General features: G+C 40.1%; 2 protein-coding genes and 1 non-coding gene across 8 annotated transcripts in view; 2 read left to right on the top strand and 1 right to left on the bottom strand.

Moving 5' to 3' along the window:
- FAM149B1 (family with sequence similarity 149 member B1) overlaps positions 1-18,781 on the bottom strand; it is a 519,129-nt gene that overhangs the window by 354,192 nt on the left and 146,156 nt on the right. The window lies entirely within an intron of this gene.
- The window catches only part of CFAP70 (cilia and flagella associated protein 70), a 116,281-nt gene that overhangs the window by 45,898 nt on the left and 51,602 nt on the right, over positions 1-18,781 (top strand). For 5 of the 6 annotated variants that reach the window (XM_050803409.1, XM_050803408.1, XM_050803407.1 and 2 more), the window contains 3 exons: positions 5,330-5,500; positions 6,370-6,450; positions 8,048-8,139. In XM_050803409.1, coding sequence (XP_050659366.1) covers positions 5,330-5,500; positions 6,370-6,450; positions 8,048-8,139 — 344 coding nt within the window. The remainder of the gene's footprint in view (positions 1-5,329; positions 5,501-6,369; positions 6,451-8,047; positions 8,140-18,781) is intronic. The other variant, XM_050803410.1, reaches the window with a different exon arrangement.
- Positions 17,377-17,480, top strand: LOC126963502 (small nucleolar RNA U13). Its single transcript, XR_007729131.1, has one exon. It is a non-coding gene; the product is annotated as a small nucleolar RNA U13 (small nucleolar RNA).

An 18,781-nucleotide genomic window follows, 5' to 3' on the forward strand; every position in this document is an offset into this window, starting at 1 on the left:
CTCTCTTGGAACATGCTGTCCAGGCCGCTGAGGTGGGCGCAGGGAACCCTCCATAACATTTGGGTTAGGTATCTTTTCATTTCCTGTTTTTAATTTTTGGAGCCTAATTATCAATGATTGATGCAACTCCTCAAGTTTGATTTGTTCTTCTAGTTGAGCAATTTTTTGTTTTAATTCTTCTTTGGGATCTACTACTGCCATAGCAATGGGCGCAGAAGCCCCATTACGTGTCCCATTATATGGGGGCGGGCGTGGAGTAAAGGGAGGCCAGTCGGGGTTATGATATTTAGCCGCCTCTTCCTCTAAATCATCCCAATTTATGTCTGATTGATCAGGCTTATTAGTTTCTTCCTCTTTTTGAGGCGTTTGTAAAACTGGATATTTTTTCTGTTTGTTTTTGTGTAACATTTCTTTATCTGTTACAGAAGGAGACTTGATTTCCTCATCATCGCTCTCAAGGGAAATGAGATCCTCCTCCGTATCTTGCGGAGGCTTTGTGAGGTTAGAGCGGGAACTAACCTTTAGAATATGTTCTGTTTGAGCAACCGCGGCCATGACTTGTGGATCGACCTCCTTTTTATCTATCAAATCTTTAATGAGATTCCAGTAAGAGAAGGCGGTCACAGGAATTTTTTCTGGCCCAAAAGTATAATAATAATCTTGAAAACAATCTCCTACTCTACGCCATCTTTTAATATCAATAGTTCCTTCCTGTGGGAACCAACGGCAAGTGTCTTTTACAAAATCAAAAAATTTAAACAAATCATTACCTTTAACCTTTACTCCTCGTATCTTTAAAGCCTCTTTTAATTGTCCTACATAGATTTGATGTTGGCTTAATTCTTGTCCCATTTCGGACGCGTCACTTACCTTCGATTCTGACGCGGCAGGTTCCTGCGGTGATCGGAGGAGTTTAGTTTCACCTTGACGGTCGACTGTTCTTTTGCGTCCTCTTCCTCACGGAATCCCTCGTTTCCAGGCTCCACGTTGAGGCGCCACGTGTCCCGACCCGCGGGATCGTCAATGTAGGCCCTAGAAGAGGGAGTGGGAACTTGGGGGAACAAGAGACAGGAGAAATGGAGACAAGACAGTATCCTGATCAAGTCTCGTTTATTGGTGGCAGTGTAATGCCTTATATAGACCGGCAGGGGCAGAGGTTGGGCCAGGGCGATGATGGTGGCCCTGCGGTGGGCGTGGCCAGGTAGGTTTCGGTTTCTTCGGTCGGACGTCATGTTGCGCCTGTGCCGTCAGTTGGTAATTTTCCCGGGCGCGGGATGGCGCCTGCGCTGTAAGTTGATCATGTTCCCGGGCGCGGGAAAATGGGTGATGAGGAACCAGGAAGAGCGCCATTTGGTATGAGATATCAGTACAGGGAAGAAGGTAAATCTAGGGAGGAGGTATAGAGTGGAAATGTATAGAGCTCAGGCGTCAATCGTCAGTTATTAATCGCTATGGCTGGGCCACGCAGCTCCGGACATATATTTATGTGTATATCATATATATATCTCAACAAAGGAATTAAGTGGGATATCACAAATATTTGCTTAACATAAGGTAGTTAAAAGAAGAACAGAACAACAAAAAACAGATGATATATAGAAAGCAAATAGCATGGAAAATAAAAATCTAAGTATTTCAACAATATTATTGTATGTAAATGGTCTAAACACACAGATAAAAGGATAGAAATTATTGAATTGGATTTACAAAAAAATCAAGATTCAACTATATACTGTTTAAAGTAGACACACCTTAGGTTCAAATACACAAAAGGTTGAAGTAAAAAGGTACAAAAGATATACTATGGAAACAGAAAGGGTAATAGCTGAGTAACTACAATAATACCAGACAAAATAGTTTTAAGACTAGAAATACATATTACTGAAGACAGAATGGATGTCACAATGATTAAAGCATCAATTCATCAGGAAGACAGGACAATTATAAGTGTATACACCCTTAGCAGTACAACACAATCATCTCATAATACTTGAAGCAAAACCCAACAGAATTGAAAGGAGAAATAGGCAATTTGGCAATAGTATTTAGAAATTTTAGTATTCAGCTCTTAATACTGGAAAAGACAACTGTATAGAAAATCTGGCCAGGTGCAGTGGTTCAAGCCTGTAATCCCAGGACTTTAAAAGGCTGAAATGGGTGGATTGCTTGAGCTCAGAAGTTGGAGACCAGCCTGGCAAAATGGCAAAACCCCATCTCTAATCTCTACAAAAAATAAAAAAATTGGCTGGGTATGTTGTTTGTGCATGCCTGTGGTCCCACTACTTGGGAGGCTGAGGTAGGTGGATCACTTGAGTCTAGCAGGCAATCAAGGCTGCAATGAGCTGTGATCATGCCACTGCACTCCAGCTTGGGTGACAAGAGTGAGACCCTGCCTCATAACAACGACAACAAAAAAGAATATCTTTAGTAAGTATAAACTTACCATAGAACCCAACAAATCATTTCTAGGAATTTCTAAGAAAAAAGAAAACCTATATTCACACGAAGACATATATGTGAATGTTTATTGCAGCATTATTTGTAGTAGCTAAAAGCTCACAATAATACAAATGTCCGCAGATAGTGAACAGATAAACAAAATGTGGTATATCTATACAAGAGAATACTATTTTGCAGTGAAAAGGAATGAACTACTAATGATATAAAATCTCCAAATCACTGAATCATGCACTTTAAGTGGGTATGTTGTGTATATGTGAATATCTCAATTTTTTTTTTTTTTGAGATGGGGTCTCTCTCTGTCACCCAGGCTAGAGTGCAGTGGTACTGTCATAGCTCACTGCAGCCTCGAACTACTGGGTTCAAGTGATCCTTTGCCTTAGCCTCCTGAGTAACTGGGACTACAGGCATAGGCCACCACATCCAGCTAATTAAAACAAAAAAATTTTTTTTGTAGAGACAGAGTCTCATTGTGTGTTGCCCAGGCTGGTATCAAACTCCTGGGCTCAAGCAATCTCCTGCCTCGGCCTCCCAAAGTGCTGGGATTACAGGTGTGAACCACCGTGCCCAACCTGTTTTTTTAAAAAAGTAGTAAACTTGGGCTAGGTGTGGTGGCTCACACCTGTAATCCCAGCACTTTGGGAGGGCTAGGTGGGCAGATCAGTGAGGCCAGGAGTTTGAGACAAGCCTGGGCAACATGGTGAGACCCCATCTTTACAAAAAATACAAAAATTAGCTGGGGTGGTGGCATGTGCCTGTAGTCCCAGCTACTCAGGAGGCTAAGGTGAGCTAATGGCTTGAGCCCAGAAGGCAGAGGTTGCAGTGAGCTGTGATTGTGCCACTGCACTCCAGTCTAGGTGACGGAGTGAGACTCTGTCTCAAATAAATAACTAAAATAAAAAATAAAAAAGTAATGAACCAACTGACACATGCTATAGCATGGACGTACCTCAAAAACATGCTAAGTAAAAGAAGGCAGATGCAAAAGACTATGTATTGTATGATACCACTTATATGAAATACTCTTTTTATAGAACATACCCCAGCGATGTTAAAATTTGAGAAAGCTTATGTCTTTGAATCTATGAAATACAGTATTTATCACAGAGGTGGCAGGATTGTGAGTGATTTTTAGTATTTACAATTAATATTGTTGGATTGTTTTCAAACAGCTTTATTGAGGTATAATTGATAAATAAACTGCATATATTTAAATTGTACAATATTAAAGTTTTGACATATCTGTACATCTGTGAAACTATCACAACAATCAGGATAATGAACATACACACATTACCCCCCAAAGATTTTTGTGTCTTCTATTATTCCTTTGCCCACCTCTGTCTACCCCTCCCGTCTCACCTGGCCTCCTTTGGTCTGGTTCTTTTTGTTCAACATGAATTATTTTGAGAATCATCCATGTTATTTAATTTAAAAATTGTTTATTTCAAAAAAGAATTTTTAGGGAAAAATTGTTGTAAAATCCTTTTCTGGTGATTTGTCTATAGTTTGAATTTTTCCATACAAAGAGTTTGCTTTGAACTTTAAACTTGCCTTATCCTTCCAATTATAACTGATAGGGCAGTGGTAACTAAATAGATACTATTTCTTGTATAGAAGTGAATTCAACCTGTTAATGTTAATTTAATTTTAATTTTTTTTCTTTTTTTGAGACAGAGTCTCACTCTATTGCCCAGGCTGCTGTGCAGTGCACCATCTCAGGTCACTGCAACCTCCGCCTCCTGGGTTCAAGTGATTCTCCTGCCTCAGCCTTCCCAGTAGCTGGGATTGCAGGTGCATGCCACCACACCCAGCTCATTTTTATATTTTTAGTAGAGACAGGGTTTCACCATGTTGGGTAGGCTGGTCTTGAACTTCTGGTCTCAAATGATCCACCTGCCTCAGCCTCCTACAGTGCTGGGATTACAGGTGTGAGCCACTGCACATGGCCTTTTTTTTTTTCTTTTTTGAGACAGAGTCTTGCTCTGTAGCCTGGGCTGGAATGCAGTGGTGCAGTCATGGCTCACTGTAGCCTTGACTGCTCGGGTTCAAGTGATTCTCCCACCTCAGCCACCCTAGTAGCTAGGACTACCAGGAATGTGCCCCCATACCTTGCTGATTTTTTTATTGTTTATTTTTTATTTTTATTTTTTTGAGAGAGTCTTGCTCTATCGCCCAAGCTGGAGTGCAGTGGCGTGATCTTGGCTCACTGCAAGCTCCGCCTCCCAGGTTCACACCATTCTTCTGCCTCAGCCTCCCGAGTAGCTGGCGCTACAGGCACCCACCACCACGCCTGGCTAATGTTTTGTATTTTTAGTAGAGACAGGGTTTCACCGTGTTAGCCAGGATAGTCTCGATCTCCTGACCTCATGATCCACCCGCCTTGGCCTCCCAAAGTGCTGAGATTATAGGCGTGAGCCACCATGCCCGGCCCCACCTTGCTGATTTTTTTGTTTTGTTTTTAGTAGAGATGAAGTCTCACTATGTTACCCAGGCTGGTCTTGAACTCCTGATCTCATACAATCCTCTTGCCAAAGTGCTGGCATTACAGGTGTGAGCCACCATGTCCAGCCTGGTTTGAAATTCTGTGTCAAAGATTAAAAGCATTCTGATTACAAGAGTTATGAGATGCCAGAATCAAACCAGGTCGTAAGGTCTCCTCTAAATCCTTTAAATGCTATAGTAGGCAACTAACTTTCTGTGGTGTTTTTACCTGTTCTAGAAGGAGGGAAATACAATGAAGTCTTTCAAGTCCCTTCTTTCTCTCTGATGTTAAATGTTGAAATTGTTTGGAAAACTAAATGGTAAAAAAATAACGTGTACTTCTTTCAGGTTTGTCTCATGTATTGCTTTTTTTGTTCGTTTTCAGACCAAATGTTTACTGAGCTTGTTCCGGGATATTGGCCATCACTTGATTCATAATAATAAAATAGGAGGAATTAATTCTCTGTTGTCCAAGCAAGCTGTTTCTAAGAATCTGAAAGAAGATAAACCAGTGAAAGAAAAGGATATAGATGGAAGGCCTAGGCCTGGGGATGTGGTAGGTTGTTGGGAAGGTGATGATTTTGCCTGTTAGATTACATTCCAGAGACTTCACTGATTACTCACTTGGTGACTTGTATCAATATTAGTTTGCTTTTTTTTTTTTTTTTTTTTTTTGAGACGGAGTCTCGCTCTGTCGCCCAGGCTGGAGTGCAGTGGCCGGATCTCAGCTCACTGCAAGCTCCGCCTCCCGGGTTTACGCCGTTCTTTCTCAGCCTCCCGAGTAGCTGGGACTACAGGCGCCCGCCACCTTGCCCGGCTAGTTTTTTGTATATTTTAGTAGAGATGGGGTTTCACCGTGTTAGCCAGGATGGTCTCGATCCCCTGACCTCGTGATCCGCCCGTCTCGGCCTCCCAAAGTGCTGGGATTACAGGCTTGAGCCACCGCGCCTGGCCTAGTTTGCTTTTTTTTTAAAAAAAATTTTACTTTAAGTTCTGGGATACATGTGCAGAATGTGCAGGTTTGTTACATAGGTATACATGTGCCATGGTGGTTTGCTGCACCTGTCAATCTGCCATCTAGGTTTTAAGCCCCGCATGTATTAGGTATTTGTTCTTGATGCTGTCCCTTCCCCTTGGCCCTCCTGACAGGCCCGGGTTTGTGATGTTCCCCTCCCTGTGTCCATGTGTTTTCATGGTTCAACTCCCACTTATAAGTGAGAACATGCGGTGTTTGGTTTTCTGTTCCTGTGTTAGTTGCTGAGAATGATGGTTTCCAGCTTCATCCATCCCTGCAAAGGACAATAACTCATTCTTTTTTATGGCTGCAGTTAGTTTGCATTTTGATGCAAGGTAGAGATCATTGTTCTTGTCACTATGAAGACCATGTAGGAATTCAGTTTTTGAAGTGTGTTCATTTTCTTTCAGCAGGCACCTAGTATACAATCTCAGAGCTCAGATACTCCTTTGGAAGGTGAACCCCCTCTAAGTCACAATCCTGAAGGACAGGTAATTGTGCATAAAGTTTGGAAAATTCAGTTTAAGTTAACCAGACCTTTATTAAGCAAGGCATTTTCAGTGGAAAATGCTCGGGCAGGATGTTAGTTATCATTCCATATTTGCCCATGACTAGTTGTCTGTGACTTTGGGCAAATTTCTTTGTCTTGTTGAAATTCTGTAAAATGAACTGGTGCCAGGTTAATTTTAAGGTCCTTTCCAGCATTAAAATAGTATATCTTTTATTAATTCTACTATGTTAAACATTATAAGGGATGCAGAGATGCATCTTCTGCAGCATTTATTCATCTGCCTTCAGGAAACTCAGCATCTGGTAGGAGAAACAGACTGGTATATAGTATATAATTTTGATAACCATAGTATATAATTTTGATAAGTGCTATAATAAGGGTACAAATAAAAGTTCTGTGTGGGCTCTGAGGAGGCAAATATTGGGATGGGGAAGTCTAAAGGAAGGCTTCATGGAGGAGGTGATATCCATACTAAGTAGTGAAAGATGAAGAGACCTGTTTGCCATAAGAAGATGGAGGGAGAGGCATTTCAGAGACAGGGAGCAGCTTGAGAGAGAACAACACAGAGAATTTGCAAGAGCAGAATTTAGGGTGTGTCAGTTAGTTACAGTGTATGGTATATAGATAAATTAAAGGAAAGATTCTATAAAGAGTTAGGAAAGAAGAAAGAGGCTGAATCAGGTAATGGAAAGACTTGAAAGGCTTATTTAAAAGTTTGGACTTTATTGTATAGCTGATGACAGATTCTTGAACCTCTTCTAGGAGATTCACATCAAAGGTTTTAAAGTCAGATAGAAATAAGACCTCATGTGTGTTTCAGGTCAGAATTCTTGCAAGGGTATGAAAAAAAGAGATTGAAGGTGGGGTAGAGCTGCAGGCTTTTCTTGTAGTATAGATGAGTGTTGATGACAGTTTTATTTAGGGCAGGGGTTGCAGTAAAGAAAGTCAGAAACCTGCAGAGGCAAGGAATTTGCAATTGGGAAGCTTTGGGGGTATTGATGAGAAAAGTTAAGGATAACTCAGGTTGCAAGCCTCACTTTCTGGAAGGATGGCAACACCATTGAGAGAAAAATCAAGAGAGATTGACATTGGGGAAATAATAAATTCAATTTTGGACGTGTATTTAGGATGCTGGCAAAAATCTGGGTAGAGCTGTCCAGCAGCTGGAGTTGGTAGATGGTAATGAGGAGACTGTGAGTGGGAATGTAAGAAGTTTATGAAGAGAATTTTTCTGCAGGACCCACCTGAAAGAAGGTTGCTGGCAGAGAGGATGGCATTCACTTAAAACAGTTCCTGGGAAAGTATTGAGAACAAGTTAAACAGGGCTGAAGCACTGTTACACTGTAGAAGCTTCCAAGAATAAAATTGAAAATCCTTTCCTCTAAGAGATAACCACTGTTGCTCTATTTCTTTCCAGTTATTTTTCTGTGTGAAAAGTATTTTAACAGTTGAGATCACACTGTATATGTAGTTATATATGCAGTTTTCTCACTTATTGTGAGCATCATCTTATGTTACTAAATTTTTTATAAATATATTTTTTTTCTGGAAATAATAAGAAAATAATGTCTTTACAGCAATATGTAGAAGCAGGGACATACATTGTGTTGGAAATTCAGCTGGACAAAGCTTTGGTTCCAAAGCGAATGCCAGAGGAGCTAGCCAGAAGGTTTGTAGCTATGGTGCTTATACTAGTTTTGTACAATTTGGGTGTAAATAAGAGAAAGTCAGATTGTCCCCATGATTGTAATTTCCCTTGGGCTAAGCAGGAGTTATCTGGTTTTTTTCTAGATGAAGTTTTTGTTGTTGTTGTTATTGTTGTTACCTTATCACAAAAGCACTGCATACTTATTATAAAAATTTTTAGGAAGCTGGGTGTGGTGGCTCATGCCTGTAATCCTAGCACTTTGGGAGGCCGAGGCGGGGAGATTGCCCGAGCTCAGGAGTTTGAGACCAGCCTGGGCAACACGGTGAAACCCCATCTCTACTAAAATACAAAAAATTAGCTGGGCATGGCAGCATGCACCTGTAATCCCAGCTACTCGGGAGGCCGAGGTAGGAGAATTGCTTGAACCTGGGAGGCGGAGGTTGCAGTGAGCCGAGATTGCGCCACTGTACTCCGACCTGGGAGACAGAGAAAGACTCTGTCTCCAAAAAAAAAAAATTATAGGAAATACGGATGAACAAGAAAGTATATAAAGATACCCAAAGCCAAGTGTGGTAGCTCATTCATGTAATCCCAGCACTTTGTGTTTTTTTTGTTTTGTTTTTTTGTTTGTTTGTTTGTTTTTGAGATGGAGTCTCGCTCAGTCGCCCAGGTTGGAGTACAGTGGCACAATCTCGGCTCACTGCAAGCTCTGCCTCCCAGGTTCACGCCATTCTCCTGCCTCAGCCTCCCAAGTAGCTGGGACTACAGGCGCCTGCCACCGCGCCCGGCTAATTTTTTGTATTTTTAGTAGAGACGGGATTTCATCGTGTTAGCCAGGATGGGCTCGATCTCCTGACCACGTGATCCACCTGTCTCGGCCTCCCAAAGTGCTGGGATTACAGGCTTGAGCCACCGTGCCCGGCCAATCCCAGCACTTTGAAAGGCCAAGACGAGAGGATCACTTGAGCCCAGAGGTTTGAGACCAGTTTGGGCAACATAGTGAGACCCCAACTCTATAAAAAATTGTAATAATTAAATTAAAATTTTAAAAAATTAAAAAATAAAAACATCCAGATCTCTACTCACCTAGTGATAACTGCTTTTAACACCTTGGTGTTATCCTTCTGGAGTTATTTTAAAGCCCCCCATGTTACACATACATAAACACACACATGCACGTTACATATACATATATGTAATTTTAAAGAACTGTTTATATTGTACCATAGTGTTTTGCTTGTGTGTTACTAGGAAGCTGTGCATTCATCTGGGTTATTCAACTTGTTGGCATACAATTGTTCATAGTATTCTCTAATACTCCTTTTTATCCCTCTAAAATTGGTAGTAATGTTTCCACTTTCATGTCTTCTCTCTTAGTCAATCTTGCTAAAAGTTTGTCAATCTTGTTGATCTTTTTGAAAAACCAACTTTTAAAGCTTATTGATTTTCTCCATTATTTTTCTATCCACTAATTTGTTTTTACTCTAATATTCATTCTTTCTTTTATTATGTCTTCTGCTAGCTTTGGGCATAGTGTGCCCCGCTTTTGCTAGTTCCTTAAGGTATACAGTTATGTCATTGATTTTGAGTTTTCTTCTTCTTTAGTGTATGTGTAGAGAACTATATATTTCCCTCTGAGCACTGCTTTCACTGCATTTCGTAACTTTTTATTTGGTTTTTGTTTTCATTTGTCTAAAGGATTTTATTTTTTTTTAATTTCCCTGGTGGTTTCTTCTTTGAACCATTGGTTGAGTGTGTTGCTTAAATTTTCTTATTTCAGTTATTTAATATTCTTATTTTCTTAATTTTAAGTCTTCTGTTACTCAATTTTAGTTTTATTTCTTTGTGATCAGAAAATATGCTTCATATGATTTCAATCTTTTTTTTTTTTTTTTGAGACAGAGTTTCACTCTTGTTGCCCAGGCTCGAGTGCAATGGTGTGATCTCAGCTCATGGCAACCTCTGCCTCCTGGGTTCAAGCGATTCTCCTGCCTCAGTCTCCTGAGTAACTAGAATTACAGGCATGTGCCATCACACCTGGCTAATTTTGTATCTTTAATAGAGACAGGGTTTCTCCATATTGGTCAGGCTGGTCTCGAACTCCAGACCTCAGGTGATCTGCCCGCTTTGGCCTCCCAAATTGCTGGAATTACAAGCATGAGCCATCGTGCTCGCCATGATTTCAATCTTTTAAAATTTATTGATACTTGTTTTGTGGCCTGACATATGGTATACCCTGCAGAATGTTCTATGTGCACTTGAGAAGAATGTGTAATCTGTTGTTACTGAGTGGAATGTTCTCTATATGTCTGTTAGATCTAATTGGTTTATAGGGTAGTTCAAATCACTTCCGTCTTTTTGTCTTCCTGTCTTTTCTCTTCTCTTCTCTTCTGTTTTGTCTCGCTCTGTCACCCAGGCTGGAGTGCAGTGGCATGATCTCAGCTCACTGCAACCTCTGCCTCCCAGGTTCAAGCAATTCTCCTGCCTCAGCCTCCCAAGCAGCTGGGACTATAGCATTTTTTTTTTTTTGTATTTTAGTAGAGATGGAGTTTCACTGTGTTGCCCAGGCTGGTCTCGAACTCCTGAGCTAAGGCAATCTGCCTGCCTCAGCCTCCCAAAGTGCTAGGATTACAGGCGTGAATCACCATGCCCAGCTTAAATCATTTATTTTTTTATTAATCTCGTGTCCGGTTGTTTTATCCATTATTGAAAGTAGAGTGTTGAAGTCTCTATTATTGTAGGACTATCAGTTTCTCCCTTCAATTCTGTCAGTTTTTGCTTTATAAATTTTGGGGTTCTGTTGTATATATTTATAAATGTTGTATTGTATTGCTATATTGAACCTTTTATCAATATTTAATGTCCTTATTTGTCTCTTGTACCTTCTTTTTATTTGTGGTTTATTTTGTCTGACAATAATATAGCTATCTCAGCTCTTTTTTACTATTTGTATGGAATATCTGATTTTATCCTACCTTTGACTTCCTTCTGTCCTTATATCTAAAGGGAGTATCTGTAGACAGCAGATAGGTGGATTCTGTGTGAGTTTTTCTAATCTAATCTGCCAGTGTCTGCTTTTTAATAGGAAAGTTTAATCCATTTACATTTAATGTGATTACTGATAAAGAAGGATTTACGGCCGGGCGCGGTGGCTCAAGCCTGTAATCCCAGCACTTTGGGAGGCCGAGACGGGCGGATCATGAGGTCAGGAGATCGAGACCATCCTGGCTAACACGGTGAAACCCCGTCTCTACTAAAAATACAAGAAAATTAGCCGGGCGAGGTGGCGGGCGCCTGTAGTCCCAGCTACTCGGGAGGCTGAGGCAGGAGAATGGCGTGAACCCGGGGGAGCGGAGCTTGCAGTGAGCCGAGATCGCGCCACTGCACTCCGGCCTGGGGCACAGAGCAAGACTCCGCGTCAAAAAAAAAAAAAAAAAAAAAAAAAAAAAAAAAAAAAAAAAGAAGGATTTACTTCTGTCATTTATCTGTTTGTTGTCTGCATGTCTTTTTTGTTGTTGTTCTTCAGTTCCTTTATTGCTGCCTTTTTATATTTAGCTGATTTTTTGCAGTATACCATTTGGATTTCCCTCTTCTTTCCTTTTCTGTATATATTTTTTAGTTGTCGTCTTAGTGGTTAACTTGGAGACAACAATTAGCATCTTAAACCTGTAACAGCTTAGTTTGAATACAAACTTAATTTCAGTACTGTACACTCTGCTCCTATACATCTCCTGTCCCTCCCTGGTTACATTGTTACTGTCACAGATTACATATTTATCTATTGTGTGCCTATTAACATAGACTTATCATTATTATTTTATGCATTTGTCATCAAAAAAGAAGAGAAAGAGGAGTTACAAGTTGAAAATACATTAACACTGGCTTTCATATTTACCTTTACTAGTGTTCTTTATTTCTTCATCTGGCTTCAGGTTAGTGACTAGTGTCTTGTCATTTCAGCCTGAAGGACTTCCTTTAGCATTCCTTATGAGGTAGGTCCTGTTATCAACTGTCTTAATTTTGTTAACCTGGGATTGTCTTAATGTCTTCTTCATTTTTGAAGGATAATTTACTGGATATAGAATTCTTTTACCTTTTTTTCTGTAATTTCTGTAGAGACATAGTCTCACTATGTTTCCCAGGCTGGTCTCAATCTCCTGGCCTCGAGTGGTCATTCCTTCTCAGTCTCCCAAAGTGCTGGGATTATAGGCATGAGACACCTGGATATAGAATTCTTAGTTATCAATTTTTTTTTCTTTCAGACTTTAAATATGTCATCTCAGTGACTTCTGGCCTCCATGGTTTTGATAAGAAATCAGCTGTTAATCTTATTGAGGATCACTTGTATGTGACAAGTCATACTTCTCTTGCTGTTTTTGATATTTTTTCTTTGTCTTTGTGTTTCGACAATTTGACTATGGTGTGTTTTAGTGTGGATATATGAATTTTTCATGCTTGGAGTTTATTAAGTTTCTTGGATGTGTTGATTCATGTCTTTCACCAAATTTGGGAAGTTTTGGGCCATTATTTCTTCAAAATTATTTCTTCCCCCTTTCTTCTCTAGAAAGGGGGAAGTTTCTTCCAGAACTTCCATGATGTGTAGCTGGTCAGCTTGATGGCATCCTATAGGTCTTAAATTCTGTTCACTTTTCTTCATTCTTTTTCTTTCTGTTCCTCAGACTGAATTATTTCAATTGTTTTGTCTTCAGGTTTACTGATTCTTTCTTCTGCCTGATCAAATCTGCTGTTGAACCCTTTAGTGAATTTTTTATTCCAAATATTGTACTCTTCAGCTCTAGACTTCTTGTGTTTTTTAAAAAATAATTTCTATTTCTACTGATATTTTGTCCATACATTGCTTTCCTTTTTTCTCTTTGTTTTCTCCATGGCTGCCTTGAGCTTTTTGAGTGTGTATAAGAAAGTTGATTTAATGTATTTGTGTAGTAAGTTTGATGGCTGGGCTTCTTTAGGGAGAATTGCTATAGTTTTTTCTTTGAAAGAGTCATACTTTTATTTATTTGTACTATTTGTATTTTATCATTGTTGAAAACTGGACATGTGGATACTATCATATGGGAATTTTGGAAATCAAACTTTTCCCTTCATTAGGTTTGGCTGCTTTTTACTGTTTAAGGTATAACTTGTGTTCAGCCAGTGTTTTGACAGATTTCCTTGAATGCCAGGATCTAAATACAAACAAAAACAAAACAAAAAATTTTTTGTGCCAATCTTTACAGATGGCTCTGTGCTGAGGCATTCTTTTAACACTTAACCAGGCCATTTATATTTCTGCCTCAGCCTTTACTTCCTGCTTATACTGAACCTGTAGATCAATCAGTGGTGAAAGCATAGGGTCTTCTCTGGTCAACTTTAAGCATACATCCTGTCCTGGGCATACATGTGGCTTTCTGAATTTCCCAGTACACCCAAGTACTTTTGAATGTTCTAATTTCCAAAGAAACTCTCCAGCTTTTCTTCTCAGACTTTAGGTGGTCTATTGTATGTCTCAACCATAATGCTTTGCCCCAAACAGCTGTGGGGATTCGATAACCTTACAATGTTTTTGAACAATACTTTTCTACCCTGTATAGGTTTCAGTGCTTTTCCACACTGAGTTAGGAGAAACAGAGATGAGTGCCTTGCACCGGTCTCTCAGGCAGTCCCAGAAAAGTTAGAACAAACATAGTAATTTGAGAATAAGGTCTGCTCCGCTCCCTCCAGAATCAGGGACCAGTGTGCCACGCTGGAAATCCAGGCTGCCACCTTTGAGAGTGCTGCTGAGCTGGGGATGCAGTGTGCAGTGGGGCAAGAGCAAGTAAAAATGTCACAAAACTTTCCTGCTGATTTAGAATTGCCTTTTTCTGGATTCAGCATTCTCTTCATTACTGTAAACCTTTTTTTCCCAACATTCTAACAAGTTGGTTCTGACAGTTTCAGTTTCTGGGTTTTTTTTTAAATTAAGTTTATCTGGAGGGGTGGGAGTTTAGAGTTACCTGCCCTGTCATTTTTGCTGACATCTAGACTTTACCTCTTGATGTGAGGAGCATTATACTCAGAGAATGATGAAAGGAAATAGCGGCTTCTACCTTGGAGACTATTTATTACATGTATTTTTAAGACTTTAGATAAATATCCTCAAATTGCCTTCCAAAAAATTTACAGTTCTATAAGTGATATATGAGACTACTGTTTCTTCACATATTCACCAACACAATACTTTTTTATTTTTGCTATTTTGATGGGGAGAAAAGTTTCTCATTTTAATTTTAATCCACATTGTAAATTGTGTAGTGAAACATTTGTACACATAATTATTAATAATTTGGAAGTTTGCTTTGAGAATTACCTGCTAATAATGGAACATTCATCTTTTATACCTGAGTGTTCTTGAGTTTTTAAAAACTTTGCATTTAGTGCCCTTCCAAAAATAATCTGATAATATTTATCATAAATGACATACAAAATAAAACTGATAATCTAGAAATAGTCAAAAACTCAAAATGATGGAAAAGGAAGCCCTCATTAAATACAGCTCTCATAAATAAGCATCAAATCTGAGCTGTCTAACAAAAAGGGAAGCCCTATAAGTTCTATAATTCTAATCATAAAGGGAGAAGCATGTTAGTCACAAAAAAGACCACATTTATTCCTGGCATTAAATTCTAAAACAGGTTTCTAATTTGGGCTCTTACATAGGGGAATACAGAGTGACAGTATAACAGTATCCTTAATGACAGTTTTACAACAAATGCAGAAGCAATTTTTATGACTTTTTTTTTTTTTTTTTTTTGAGACAGAGTCTTGCTCTGTCGCCCAGACTGGAGTGCAGTGGCCGGATCTCAGCTCACTGCAAGCTCCGCCTCCCGGGTTTACACCATTCTCCTGCCTCAGCCTCCCAGTAGCTGGGACTACAGGCACCCGCCACCTTGCCTGGCTAGTTTTTTGTATGTTTTAGTAGAGACGGGGTTTCACCGTGTTAGCCAAGATGGTCTCGATCTCCTGACCTCGTGATCCGCCCGTCTCGGCCTCCCAAAGTGCTAGGATTACAGGCTTGAGCCACCGCGCCCGGCAATTTTTATGACTTTTATATCCTGAAACTTTTTATCCATTTATAGTATATAAAGTACTCTATATAGTACTTTAAAAACTGTGGTTTATCAATGTTTAAATGTTCTTGGACTTTTTTGTGAGAAACATTTATTAGCAATAAGGTTTTTTTTTGTCTGTAGGGAATTGGAAGGCATTTCTTCTCCAAGCTAGGCCAAGTGATAAAATTATAGAGCAAGAGCTAATTAGGATGGCAGCAATAGGTTGGGCGTGGTGGCTCACGCCTGCAGTCCCAGCACTTTGGGAGGCCAAGGTGGGTGGATCATGAGGTCAAAAGATCGAGACCATCCTGGCTAACACAGTGAAACACCGTCTCTACTAAAAATACAAAAACATTAGCCAGGCCTGGTGGTGGGTGTGTGTAGTCCCAGCTACTCAGGAGGCTGAGGCAGGAGAATAGCATGAACCCAGGAGGCAGAGCTTGCAGTGAGCCAAGGTTGCACCACTGCACTCCAGCTTGGGTGACAGAGTGAGACTCCATCTCAAAAAAAAAAAAAAAAAAAAAAGAATGGCAACAATGGAAAATTGTACTTAGGCTGGGTATGGTGGCTCACACCTGTAATCCCAGCACTTTGGGAGGCTGAGGCAGGAAGATTGCTTGACCTCAGAAGTTTGAGACCAGCCTGGGGAACATAGCAAGACCTCATCTCTATTAAAAATAAAAAAATTAGTTGGGTGTGGTAGTGCACACCTGTAGTCTGAGCTACCCAGTGGTGGGGGGCGGTGGGGGTGCTAAGGCAGGAGGATTGCTTGAGCCTAGAGACCCAGGCTGCAGTGAGCTATGATCATGCCACTGTACTCCAGCCTGGGCAACAGAGCGAGACCCTGTCTCAAAAAGAAAAAAAAAAGAAAATAAAAAAGAAAATTATACTCAATACTTATGAAAGATTATTTGCCTTTGGTTGCAGGCTGAGCCTGAGGCATGTTATACCAAACTGCTAAATCTATGTCACTGTATATGAATGTACCTAAATTGCTGGATGCGGTGGCTCACGCCTGTAATCCCAGCACTTTGGGAGGCCAAGGCGGGCACATCATGAGGTCGGGAGATTGAGACCACGGTGAAACCCCGTCTCTACTAAAAATACAAAAAATTAGCTGGGCACGGTGGCGGGTGCCTGTAATCCCAGCTACTCGGGAGGCTGAGGCAGGAGAATGGCATGAACCTGTGAGGCGGAGCTTGCAGTGAGCCAAGATCACGCCACTGCACTCCAGTCTGGGCGATGGAGCAAGACTCGTCTAAAAAAAAAGAAAAAAAAAAAAAAAAAAAAAAAGAATATGCCTAAATTTAAAGCAGTCTTCAACATATGAAAAGAAGCTCAACTATTTCCACAATAAAAGAAACTCAAAACTATGCTGAAGTACCTTGTTTTTTAATTGCTGAAAATAAAAAAAGCTTGATAATTTATTTTGTTGTTGAGGATGTTTGGAAACAGGTCCTCTCATATAAGCTGGTTCGAGTATAAACTGGTAAAATTCCAGTGGAGGGCAATTTGGTAATGCTATCTAAATACAAATTCATGGATCTTTTAACTCTTTGATCAGGTAACTCACTTCCAATAATTTGTCTTCAGATAAATGTTGTTATTAAGGTCATCATTGATCACCACATTGTTAAATCCAGCGGTCTGTTCTTGGGGTCATTTTGATCTGTCATCAACATTTAACTACCCAACCCTCCTTGAGGAACTTTCTTCACTTGGTTGTGAGGATGGTATACTCTCCTGGCTTTATTCCTCCCTCCCTGGCCTTCTTTATCTCTCCAGCATCTAAATGTTGGAGTCCCCCAGAGCTCAGTGCTTGAACACCTTATCTATCTATACTTACTTCCTTGGTTTCTATCTAGTCTCACGGCTCTAAATACCATCAGTACACTGATGGCTCCCACATTTATATTTCAAGCTGAACCTCTCCTAATTCTCACATACTCTCTGGTCCAAGCCATAGTAGTCCCTCATCTGGGACTTACATGTTAAGATGTAATATGTACTTAGATGTAAGTTTCCTTACATCTACCATTCTACCCTTCAATTTCTTCCTTTTTATTTTCTAATGATAGCTTTATCGAGATACTATTCACATACCATATACTTTTCTAGCACCATCATCTTTTCTTTCATTTTGTTCACCCATTTAAAGTATCCAATTCTGATCCCTTTGTAGTTCATAAGCATGATGATTGGGTGTTTATGCTCATGCATGAGCTGTGCCTCCCTCAAGCCTTGTTGTGACATCATCATATTAGCTGTCTGATGTGAACTTAGAAAAATAAAAATAAAATAAAGTGTACAATTCAGTGGCTTTTTGTATACTCACAGAATTGTGCAGCCATTCCATAATCAACTTTATAAATACTATCATTACCCCAAAAATTGAAATTCCATGTATATTAGCAGTCATTCTCCTTTTTCTCTCAACCATTGTGCCAACTCCTCCACCCTGAACCCCCAAGCCTAAGCAACCGTTTATCTGCTTTTTTTCTCTATCGATTTGCCAACTCTGGAGTCATAAAATATGTGGTGACTGGCTTCTTTCATTTAATCTAATGTTGTTAAGGTTTATTCATATTGTGGCATATATTGATACTTAATATCTTTATTACCAAATAATATTTCATTGTCAAAACAGGAGCAAAAGAGAGAGAGCAGGGAGGGAGTTGGGGGAGGTGCCACACATTTTTAAATGACCAGATCTTGCAGGGACTTACTCACTATCATGAAGACAGCACCAAGCCATGAGGCATCCACCTCCATGACCCAGACATCTCCCACCAGGCCCCACCTCCAACATTGGGGATTATAATTCAACATGAGATTTGGATGGGGACAAATACCCAAACTACATCAGTTGCTTCCTCATTTCCCTCAGGTCTTTACTCAAATGTTATCATCTCAGCGAGGCCTTCCTGGTGAAATATGCTCCTGCATTCCACCACCCTCAATCCCCAATAGAGTCTGTCTGCCTTCCTGCATTATTTTTCTCTATGGGACATATTACTAGCATATTTATCTTGTTTGTTTATCTTATTTATTGTCTTTCTTTCCCTACTAGAATGTAAGCTCCATGAGAGTAAGAGTTTTTGTCTATTTTGTTTAATGCTCTATTCCCAAACCTAGAAAACTACCTGATGGACAGTAAGCACTCAGTATCTATTTTTATTTTTTTATTTTTTGGGAGACAGAGTCTTGCCCTGTGGCCCAGGCTGGAATGCACTGGTGCGATCTCAGCTCACTGCAACTTCCGCCTCCCAGGTTCAAGAAATTCTCAAGTCTCAGCCTCCCGAGTACACCACTACACCCAGCTAATTTTTTGTATTTTAGTATAGACAGGATTTCAGGCTGGTCTCGAACTCCTAAGCTCAGGCAATCCACCCGCCTCGGCCTCTCAAAGGGCTAGGATTACAGGCATGAGCCACCATGCCTGGCCTGTCAGTATCTATTTTGAATGAATGAATAACATTGTCTCTGGAGAGGAAACTAGGAGGCTGGGCAATAAGGTTGGAAGGAGATCTTTTGCTATACAGTTTCATACCTTCTAGATTTTGAATAATATAAAT

This window comes from Macaca thibetana, chromosome 9, assembly GCF_024542745.1.
Source record: "Macaca thibetana thibetana isolate TM-01 chromosome 9, ASM2454274v1, whole genome shotgun sequence".
NCBI classification, from domain to species: domain Eukaryota; kingdom Metazoa; phylum Chordata; class Mammalia; order Primates; family Cercopithecidae; genus Macaca; species Macaca thibetana.